At 36.8% G+C, this 11887-nt stretch overlaps 1 protein-coding gene across 1 annotated transcript; it reads left to right on the plus strand.

Moving 5' to 3' along the window:
- The first annotated feature begins 6127 nt into the window (after positions 1 to 6127).
- Positions 6128 to 11243, plus strand: LOC116160233 (F-box/LRR-repeat protein 14). Its single transcript, XM_031473382.1, has one exon. The coding sequence runs from the start codon at positions 6199 to 6201 to the stop codon at positions 7600 to 7602; it is 1404 nt and encodes a 467-aa protein (XP_031329242.1). The 5' UTR covers positions 6128 to 6198; the 3' UTR covers positions 7603 to 11243.
- The last annotated feature ends 644 nt before the right edge of the window (positions 11244 to 11887 follow it).

Here is an 11887-nt window from a genome sequence, read left to right on the forward strand (position 1 = left end):
CTTCTTCTGAAAGGGGTAAATTGATTGGATGGTTAACAGAAGGACTGTGTTGTAGTTCTTTAACTTTGCGTTTGTAAATCCGAAATTCTGGGTCTAGATTATCATCAGACGAGGCGGTGTGAAAGTGGTCTGCTAGTATGTCGACCACTTCTGTTATGTCGGTGTGGATTTCATTGGTTGCATCTGTTATAGCACTGACTGTGAATCGGGACCTTTTCCCTCGAAGTGTATTTATTTTATTCCATGCCTCACTACCAGAGGTAGTTGTACTAATGGATGCGACGAAGCTTTTCCATGATTCTCTTTTTGCGTCCTTAAGAAGTTTACGTGATTTGGCGCGAAGGTGTTTGAATAAAACAAGGTTTTCTATGGTTTTATGTTTTTTCCAGTAATTAAAGGCTGTTTTAGTTTCTCTGATGGCTGCCTTGCAAGTGGCATCAAGCCATGGTATGCGGTATTTGTTTTGAAAACAATTAGTTTGTCCTATCGAAGTATCAGCTGCGGTAAGTATGAGGTTGGTTATTTCGCTTACAGCTTCGTCAATGTTACTGCCATTTGGGTCGATAGAAACTTCCGACTCTGTGAGTGCCTTGAATTTTTCCCAGTTAGCTGTCTTAAGTTTCCATCGTGGTGGGGCAGGTTGTTGTGTTTTGGGGAGCGCTGTGAGATTGAGACATATTTTGATGGGAAAGTGGTCGCTATCGTACAGTGAGTCTAGCACATCCCATGACAAGTCAGGATAAACGTCTGGTGTTGAAAAAGTTAGGTCAATGTTGGAGAAGGATCCACTGCCAGCATTGAAATGGGTTGGTTCGTTAGTATTTACGAGGTTTATTGGATTGGTAATTATAAAATTTTCAATTTTCCTGCCTCTGCTGTCGGTAAAATTTGATCCCCAGAGCATGTAGTAACTGTTGAAATCTCCTAGTAGTAGAAAAGGCTGGGGTAGTTGAGAGATTAGGTTATTAAGGTCTTCTTCTTCAAAGCTTTGGTCTTTTGGTATGTACACGTTACAAATTGTGATTTTCTTTGGGGTGAATACTGTGACCGCTAAGGCTTGTAAGTTCGTATGGAGTGGGACTTCTCTCGTATGAATTTTATCTTGCACAATTATCGCAACTCCTCCTCCAGCTATGTTTTGATGGGGTCTGTTTTTTTTGAAAACATGAAAAATTGTTTATGTGAAGTTTGTATGCCACGGGAAACCTGGTTTCTTGCAGGCAAATTATTTCCGGTTTGGTTTCATATAATAAGAGTTTGTAGTGTTCTAGTCGTGTGAAGTACCTAACCGTTGAGATTCCATTGTATTATCGTAGTAGACATCGGAGCAATTAATAAAATTCGGACTCAGAGGAGTCGATGTGGGAAATTTCTTGGTCTTTGTCAAGGTGTGAGGTTCCATTGATTTCCAATTGTTCTTGTTTTAATTGTTTATTTATTTTAGTTAGAAGTCGAGTAAATTTGCCTTTGCATTTACTATTAGTTAATTTTGTACGCAATTCTGTTATCATTTGTTTGAGTGCCTGTGTGTTGTCTGAATAGAGCCTTGAGATGTTAAGCGGGTCAGGAGAACTTGTAGCTTCTAATGTGAATTTTTTAAATTCCATAATACTTAAAGGATGTTGGGTTGTTACATAGATTTGGATCTTATCCAGCTCTGTGTCTAACCCTTCTGGGCTAATTTGGCTCGCTTGGTCCGTTTCTCGTTTTTTAATCTTCTTTTTTTGTTTGTGGGATTCGCTGTTAGGTTGGGTAAAGATGTGGGTGGTTGTATCAAATACATGTGGATCCATAGAGTGGCTTGAGGAATCCGTAGTGATAGAGATCGTTCGTTTGTAAGATGGTGTGGTTGAGGGTGTGTTGTCGATTTCAATGTCTTCTCTTGGGTGCATTGTGGTGGTCGTTGTTATCTTTTTTTGATTAACCAGAGTATTTAAATTTGTGTAAGTTGATTTTTGTTCAACGTCCAAGATAGTGTGACGTCTGTTTATCGGTAATTGGGTGATTTGGTTGGTTCTTATATTGCGATTGGCGGAGGGTTCGGAGTAAGTGCTTGACATTTCTACAGTAGGGGTGTTTATGCGTTTGTTACAGTTACTTTCTGCATGCCCAGTCTGTTGACATCTGTCACATGATTGGTTTTCAGCGTTGAGGAAAATACGATGCTTCTCTCCGTCGTGTATTATAATCATGGATGGTGGTAGGTTTTTTGCGGTTTCAATGTCTACGTAGGTGTACCGCCTAAAGCTTATTATGTGGGAGTACTGCGGATTTTCTAGGCCGGTTTTGAGAAAGACAGTGTCGGATGATAATTTTAGTGTTAACTGATGTACGAGTTTCTTTTCCAGAACCGCATTTGGAATGATCGGTGATACGTTGGAGATTGTAAGTTTTGTGAGGTTGAAATTAGTCGTCGGATTGCTATGACATTATTATCTATAGTAATGCTTTTTGTTGTTGATATTAGATCGTCAACGCATCTCTCATTTTTAAGGTATATGCAGATCTGGTTATTTGGAATTCTGGATGCAGCTATTATGTTTGATGGGTTAATTATGGAGCCAATACTGTATATGTAGTCTTTAATTTTTATTGTATTTATCGCATTGAGCACGATTGCTTGTTGTTTTGTTGGGTGCTTAAAAGATCCGGATGATTTGGCTATATTAGAGTAGCTGGTGGGTTGATGTAATTGTGAAGTCATTTTTATAGTCCCCAACACAATGTTGGGGTATTATTTACGTAAATTAATTAGTAGTAATATTATATAGTTAGGTTGATGTCTTTGAAAAACAACAACTATACAGAGTAGAAATTAATTTCCAAAAAGAACAACCCAAAAAATTTCTACCAAACTTTCAAAAGTAAAATTAAACGCAACACGAAAAAGGAAAAAGGCAATTTGTCCAAAAACTAGAGAATAAGTAAAACATAAAAACTACGAAAAACCAAGATATTTGTTTGTTTTTACTATCAAATTGATTCTCCAGTTCTTAAACTTCAATGAATTATTCGAAAAATGAATTCATCGACAAGATTGCCTTTTTTAGCATGGTCGCCGTATGTAAATTACATAGGTATAACTTATTTAAGATTACAATATAAAAACCAGGAAAACGAAGATTGGTATAGGACATTGTTATCAAAAGTTGAACGTTGTTGGAGGGCTAAAAGACGACAGAAAAATATAAAGGATGTTACATTTAAAAAAAGTGAGATTTTTTAATATGAAGTTTTGTAACTACAAAAAATACCCTGTAAACGATTTTTTAATGTTTCATAGTAGATATATTTGACTTTAGGATAAAAGGTATAGAACTTGGAATCAAAATTTAAGTCATAATTTTGACAATATACTGACGCCGGCAAATGAAAAAGATTGGGCTACTAGTTGAAAAGTTACAGCCCTTTGAATTTTCTTCCGAAATTGGTTTCTTGTCTATAACTTTTGATTGAGAAGTCTAATCGAAAAAGTACGAATTGTTTTGGATTCTACGCACCAAAATTAATAAGAAAAAATGTTTTCCCGAGAAATTTTGGTGTAGTCGATTTTTGATAAAAAAAGGAAGGTTATAATACACTGCCCTTTTTTGAGCCCGAAAAAAAAATTGTCTCAGATCGATCCGGAAAAAAATGTTCTTATAGAATGTGGCCTGTAGAATCCATAATTTCAAACAGTTCCAAGATTGGGCTACTAGTTCAAAAGTTACAGCCCTTTGAATTTTCTTTCGAAATTGGTTTCTTGCGTCTATAACTTTTAATTGAGAAGTCTAATCGAAAAAGTACGAATTGTTTTGGATTGTACGCACCAAAATTAATAAGAAAAAGTGTTTTCCCGAGAAATTTTGGTGTAGTCGATTATTGGTGAAAAAAGGAAGGTTATACACTGCCTTTTTTTGAGGCCCGAAAAAAAAATTGCAAGTTTTTCTTACAAATCGAACTAGTTTGACAGATATTAATCTTATAGAAAGATGAAAATAGAAAATCCATTGGTTGCAGAGGCCGTTTGCTACAATTTTACTTTACCCCGCAGGGGTTGGGTTACTGCTGTATGTTTCAAAGATGGGTTGTACCGTGCTTCGAATATGTAGCAGTAAACCACGTAACATTTCTGATAGAGGGTATCCCGTCTGCTAATATCCTTTCAGGAAAAGCATTTTGCAAATAGTTAATAATTTTTTGTCAAACATTTCAAATTTTGAGGTGGGATCAAGCCAAAAAAAATGACAAGTTTCATTACATACCTAACTATAGGTACCCGAGCATAAGTAAAATTCACCTTCAGTACTCTTTCTTCTTAGCAGAAATTATTAGCGATAAAGAAATGCCTAAGTGATCAGACATGCACGACGTATCCAATGTACTTATGTACTTACTAAATGCTTAGAAGACTTTATTTGTGTACCTAAAGGTTAAATACTTTTTTTCGCGTAGGAACATTGATCAATTTACTCGTATTAAAGCCAAAACTTTGGAAGATATCAGTTACTATTTTAGTGATGGGTCAATTGTTTAAGTTAAAAGTTAAAACGCACGTTAAAATCTTCCGCAACGGCAACGCTTTTGGGAACTTGTCAAGAAAAATAGCAATTATAATTGAATTGTGTATTTTAAAGTAGGTAAATGCTTGATATTTTGCAGTGGAGTTCTGCAGAGAGCTCATTAATGTTTTGTAAGTTCTAAAACTGGAGATATGGGACAGATCAATCTCACAGAAAATATTCAAAGGAAAAACGTTGAGACTATTAGGTTCACAAAAAAAGTGTTCCTCAAAACTGCGGGACCCATCAGACTCTTGTACCGAGTTACCCAAGAATTTGAATGAAAATTCTTTCTTGGAAATGGCAAATTTTGGCGCAAGCGGTCGATTGAGTTGACAAATTATCGAGCCTCCTAGTCGCTGGACAACTAGGTTTAGTTTGTGTCCAGTTTAATTCTATTAGAAACACAGCAAACAGCACAAAGTTAGATAATTGTATAGAAACAATCCGAATGACCCGTATTTCACAAAAAAATTTCTTCATTCAATTGTGTCTCCAATTCTCACATCATTATTTAATTGCACTCCAGTCTAGTACACTTTCACGGCTCTTGTTACTTTTAACTGGTAGGTAGTAGGATTTCGGTTTGAAATTACGCCATAGCTTAATTGAACGGTAGGTCGACGAATCATTTTTCAAGAATTACCGACGATTGTATAATCTTGGTACTTTTTAAATGGTTTACGTGACCTCACCAGACGTATTTTTTTATTGAAACGAACGGAATTTAAAAATTAGGTTGATGGTGGGAAGAAATTGTAACTTCCCTTTTCAGCGTAATGCAACTTCCTTCCATTTTATTGTCTCAATTCTGAACAAACACGCTCACATTGCACTAAAAATAATGCATAAATTATAATGCGTGCGGGGTTGGGCCGTCGTCCTCCCTTTTAGTTTTGTGGGATATGCAGGTAGGTAAAACAGCTGGAATAAAAATTTGCACCGTTGCGGTTTGGGGCAACGTAAGACCTACTAAGCATACTTTGAGAAATTATCAGGACGGCTGACAGTAAGCAGTTTTATAAAATATCCTCAATTTGAAAGCGCCAACTTTTTCCTTAGTTGTACATCGCCTTTAAAATTAAAGGGGAACCGTTCTCGTACTTGGCGTTCATCCAACTCTCTTCTATCCAACATCCTGCCAGTACAACTATCCTTCTTCCTCGACAGCTCGTATTTGTTTTGTGAAAAGGTTTATGTTTGAAAAACAAAGTAAAAACAAATATCTTTTCAACCAACTAAAAAATATCGCCGAACATTTCTTGTAGAAATTTTCGAGCGGCCAAAATGCAATTGTATAGTTCGGCCGAAGTATTTTATAGTGGTCGCTAGTCCCATAACCCAAATTTTTCTTGCGTAGAAAAAAAAGTGTAGGAGTTCCAGAATTCCCCACTAGTTCAAACCACCACCTAAAAAGCGGTGGGGGTTTAGTTAGCCTTCCAAAACTTAAAAATGCCGCCGCGAGTAACCGAATCGATACGAGCGTTTGCTGTCACGTGCTTCCAGCTTGGACCAATAGCGAAAGAGAGGTAGAAATTCTAGTTTCGAGTTGAACTCAAAATTTGTTGCACGCTAGTTCGAAACGAGCTGCGTGAGGGTGGGTTAGTACAAGTGGTCGTGTGAACAGTACGTAATGTGAGTGATAGTGGTTTCAACTATGATGGAGGATCCGACGCAGATTCTTTATACTGAACTTCCCGTTCCTTTGCTGTCGACGGCCGCGATTCTTAGGCACAGGCAGCAGCAGCAACTTCACAATCCATGCAGATACCAGCCCTATCAGCGACTGCACCAGCCTCAACTTCAACATCCCGTCTTGGAACTGCACAGGTTGCAGAGAGAAGTTGAGCAGCACGAGGAGCTGGACTTGCATCCGGGCCAAACTCACATTTCCGCGCTTTACCCCGAAATACTAGCACTGATCTTTTCCTACTTAGACGTTAGAGACAAGGGTAGAGTGGCCCAGGTTTGTAGCAGTTGGAGAGATGCATCCTACCACAAGTCCGTCTGGCGAGGAGTCGAAGCCAAGCTGCATTTACGTCGCGCGAATCCCTCACTGTTCGCGTCCCTAGTCAAGAGAGGGATACGCAAGGTGCAGGTGCTGTCCTTCCGGCGGTCCCTTCGGGACGTCATCCAGGGCATACCGAATCTCGAGTCCCTCAACTTGAGCGGATGTTACAACGTTGCGGACATCGGAATCACGCACGCCTTCACGAGCGAAGCTCTTTCTCTTACAAATCTCAATCTTTCTCTCTGCAAACAGGTAACTGATAACTCGTTGAGCCGAATCGCCCAGTACTTAAAAAACTTGGAAGTTTTGGAGTTGGGGGGCTGCTGTAATATTACCAATACCGGTTTGGTTCTCATAGCCTGGGGATTAAAAAGGCTTAAGAGGCTGAATTTACGATCGTGCTGGCATGTTAGTGACCAAGGAATCGGCCATATCAGTGGATATAATCAAGATGCCTCCGGTGGAAATCAAATGTTGGAGTATCTCGGCCTGCAGGACTGCCAGAGGTTGTCGGACGAGGCACTCAAACACGTGTCGATCGGTTTGACTTCCCTTAAATCTATTAATTTAAGTTTCTGCGTTAGCATAACGGATAGTGGTTTGAAATACTTAGCGAAAATGAATTCTTTACGCGAACTCAATTTACGGTCTTGCGACAATATATCGGATATAGGCATGGCGTATTTGACTGAAGGTGGCTCGCAAATCACCTCGTTGGACGTTTCGTTCTGTGAAAAAATTGGGGACCAAGCCTTAGTACACATTTCGCAGGGACTGTTTAACCTTAGATCGTTATCTTTAAGTGCGTGTCAGATTTCGGACGAGGGACTCTATCGAATTTCAAAAACGTTACACGATTTAGAAACTTTAAATATCGGACAGTGTTACAGGGTAACCGACAAAGGCTTGACAAATATCGCCGAGGCCCTTTCTCGATTACAATGTATAGACCTATACGGATGCACCAAAATTACAACGGTCGGAATGGAGAGAATTATGAAGCTGCCCGGACTGAAGGTGCTCAATTTAGGACTTTGGCATGTCAGGTGAAAATGTAGAACTTGTTATTAGAATTTATGGTTAGAAACGAAGCACTACCCGTAAATACAGGTTTGCGTTTAGATCAAAGTCAAAAAAAAGTCACAGGTGCCATTTTTTTACAAATTCATATTCCATCACGGTCATCTCATGCTTGAGGGATCACCTCAAGGTAAAGTCGCCGTTTTGATTATAAAAGGTCAGTTGTCTCGCAAGAACAACATTTGTAATCTATATAATAACTCAAGGATTAAAATAACACAAGCGCGCCGCCGTGGTTTTCCTACCTTGCATTTTGAGTGGATTTTGGGCCCCACTGCCAATTGTTATTCCTTTCGGTTGCATGGCAACAATGTTCCCGCCTTTCAGTTAATCAATTCAACAAAATATGTTGTCCGCTATGGAAAATTAACATGCTTTGTTTTAGTTTATCGCGCTTCCTTATTAATGAAATCCCGAAAAAAACAATTACACGTTTAGCCTTCAGTAGTAAAATTCTTAGGAAAACTCTTAATTTCATTTGTATTGCTTTTAAACTACCTACTTAAGTTAATTGTTAAAATTCTTCAAAAACGAGGAATAAACGATCAAAAACTAAAAATAGAATTTCGGGCGAGATCCCTTTTCTCAATGTGCAACTGTTACAATTGTAAAAAGTGACATACACTAACCAACTGTTATTTAAATTATCGCCTAAGTTTTTTAAAGGCTTCCTCGCAAGCTCCTTGTGCTATTTATACGAAAATTTTTATGTTTTCTACTTTTTTAAGCGCGTACCTTGAAATTAAATTTTGAAATAGATGTAACCATGCGTAGTCGGAAGGTTGTTCTTTATTTAGTTGAGGTGTTTATCGAAATACACGCTGAAAAAGGTGACATGGCCGAACAACATTAGTTTTTTTGTAGCAGTAAAAAGTACCGAAATTTGTACAGTTTATCCGTTTGCTTTCGTTATTACCAAACTGGTCAGTAAAATCGACTGGGCGTATATAATTCAAGGGTTGTGTATATCACTAAATTACACAGTCATCAAAATAGTTTTTTTTCGTCGATTACACGGTTTATCTTTGTACACTCAGATTAGATAAAAATTTGAAGCGTTGCACGTGTAAGCTTATGCTTAAGATTAAGATTCTTAGAGAAATTTTCCAGATGACCCTTTCATGTATTCATGTATTTCTTCAAATTTTTGATCAGATTCAGTACAAATTTATGATGAAATGCTTGTAAAGTGTTATCTGCAAAACACAAACAAGATTACCAATGGGTCCCAAAAGTGAATTGTCAAAAAAAATTGTTTGTGCCCACACTCAAAACGTGCCGGTTAATGAAGCAATTGGAATTTACCTACTTAGTAAGTGTTAATGGTGAAACTGGAACCGAACAACTTTTTAAAGTAAAAAAAATTGAAATCTATGTAAAACTGTAAAAGTAGTTTGGTATAAACGCAGCCATTATATTTGAATTTTTAAAATTTATTTATCCACATTCATGAATTAATAATCAAAATCGATTTCTTTTGAAATGGTACCGTGAGAAGCCATCACGTTGATCTTTTGAACTTACTGTGTGGGTAGACAATTTCAAATGTTCATATTGATAATACGTTACCCTCCATCACAAGTAACAGCATCCGATATGATATTGGGTTTTTTAAAATATTTTTTTCGAGATTTTTGCAATATTTTTCTGCTGAGCAATGTAAAATTATTAAGTGGGATTCGCACCCATTTGGTTCTACAACTTAAAGATTAGGGCAGATTAGGCATTGGGTAGGTTTAGTAGCATTCGGTTGGTTCTATTTTCACCTCCTTCAAAGCTACAACCATTCTTGTTCAAAGCGTAGGAAAAGTTTTAAATTTTTACATACTTTCTAAAACTGGTGGTTCTAATTGTCAAATGCATTAATCCGTTGGAAAAGTATTTTTGCCCTTGATTTTTAAGTGGGCGGAGGTTTCAGCCAAGGCTGCTCCCCCAAGTTCCAACCCAACCCATTATACATTTACAAACATCCATGCCCGAACCTGGATTCGAACCAGATACCCTTGGTACCCCAGGAGCTTCAACTCCACTGCACCACACGAGCCGGTCATACTTAGCATTAACTTGAAATACTTTTACATTTAAGTAACTTTCATTTAAATTATTTTTTATTACTTGCTCATTTAAAAACGAATGTGTCCCCTTGTTATGCTTTTAAAATTTTTGAAATTGTTTTCGATTTTTAATACTTTTAAATAGTGTACCTAAATAGTTAAATTGTGTTCCGGTCTGCTTCTGTTTTTATTATTTCCAAAGGGCATTAATCAATACTGCACACAGCATTAATTTCCCTGCCTAAATAAATAGCCCTCCTCTCTACCGTCGGTCTTTTCATAGTAAATTTTGAATCCGATTAGTCATAGGGGACTAGTATCACTACAAAAAAATGTTTTAAACACATCGCCTATGTATCTAAATTATTTATCAAATTGTTGCAAAGTATTATTTCATATTAAAAAAGACGAGAAAAAAGAGGATTGGAATTACTTGTGAGGTGTTTTGTTCATTGCATTTGTTACCTATCCTCCAATATATTCTTTTCATTTTTAAACACAACCCCGAAATATTGAAAAACACACAAGGAAAAACACGAAAAGACGTAAGTTTTATTAACTGGAGGGGGGGGGGGTACTTTCAGTACAACGGGGCCCACCTGGGTGCCCACATTCAATATGCTTGCACTGTGTACGTATAAAGCACGTTTCCATTTCAATTAAAAAATTACCATTCTGAAATATGTGCGCGTGGTAAAGAGAACACTAGGTATATTTAAATCGTGTACAGAATCAATTACTTTCAGTAAAGATCGGTTCCTTTCGGTACAAGGATTAATTTTTGGAAAGATTCCTCAACATTTCTTAAACCCGCCACATACTGTTTTCCAAAATTGGATTTAAGTAGATATACATAAAGAATGCAACAAAATTTACAAATGAAAAGTAGGAATTTTGTGTTATTTTCTAGAAAAAAGTTCCACCGATGTAAGTATATCATAGTTACTCGCAGTGACGAACAGAAGAATCTCGAAAGTAAAGCCCATACTAAATCCCTTGTGCTACACACAACCAACATAGTAAGGGCATTTTTTTTAATTTCTGCCGTTTCCGTTTATAATATTTTTTATACATTTTTATTATAAATTATTACAAGGTTTTCACATAAATAATGCATTTTACTACCTCCACAGTTCTTGAAATAATTTTCGAGTTTCGGATACGTTTTAGCTCGTGTTTTAGTTTTGGAAAATCTGTAGGATATTTTGGAAACGTTTAAACGAGACCTCGGAAGAGACTTAGAAATGCAAATGTGTAAGTGGTTTTTAAATGTTTAGGAAATCTTTTGGTAACGTGAATGTCTTAAAATGTTTAGAAATTGATGGCAAAATGAGAGACATTTTTTGGAAATATCGAATGATCCAATTACTCCAATTTAAAAACTTTTAAAATATCTAGATAAGGAAATGTATGGTAAGCTTTTTGGAATATTTTGGAAGATTTACGCATCAATTGAATAATAATCAATCGACTGGTAATTGGAATCGAACATTTCCAAAACACTAGACATTCTCAAAAAAATTGCAAAACATTTCTCTGTGCAAATATCTCGGTATATAGACCTCATTTACAAAGTGATCTGATTAGGAATCAAGGTATAATCCACTTTTCTTTTGTTGTATACCGAGCGCATTTTCATCTTTAGACATTTCCACGTTTTCAAAATATCCTACACTTTTCCAAGATTTCCATAAAGTTTCAAAATAATCGATATTCTCAAAATATTGCCTGGAAAAAATCGAAATTTGTTGCTGTAATTATTCAAAATCCGAATTTGAACTAATAAACAAAAAATAACAATTTTTTTGAGTGGGATGTTATCATACTACCCATGTAAGAAAGAAAAAAGGTAGAAGCTGTTTGGTTTAGATATCTTGACGTAGAATCTAGTGGCGGAGTCAAAAAAAATTTGTACGACCGTTTCTGAAATTTGACGCAAAATTGGTATTTTTTAAATGTAACACCCTATATAGAGTGAGCAACAAAGATTGAAGCGTGCCGCTTCAGCTAAATTGGCAATGTGCCGCTCATAGCATATGCTGATTTGATACAAGATACGAAATACGAATAGACGCACGTCACTGTGACAGCGCAGAACGTCATTTTCGTATACAACTTCATACAAAGAAGGTAGTTTTGATATTAATAGGAACAAGCGGTGATGACGCACGCTTCAATCATTGTTGCTCACACTGTATAAA

Source organism: Photinus pyralis, unplaced genomic scaffold (assembly GCF_008802855.1).
Source record: "Photinus pyralis isolate 1611_PpyrPB1 unplaced genomic scaffold, Ppyr1.3 Ppyr1.4_LG1, whole genome shotgun sequence".
NCBI lineage: Eukaryota > Metazoa > Arthropoda > Insecta > Coleoptera > Lampyridae > Photinus > Photinus pyralis.

Coding starts and splice junctions, on each gene's coding strand:
- LOC116160233 (XM_031473382.1), top strand. CDS start 6,199: ATGATGGAGGATCCGACGCAGATTCTTTATACTGAACTTCCCGTTCCT.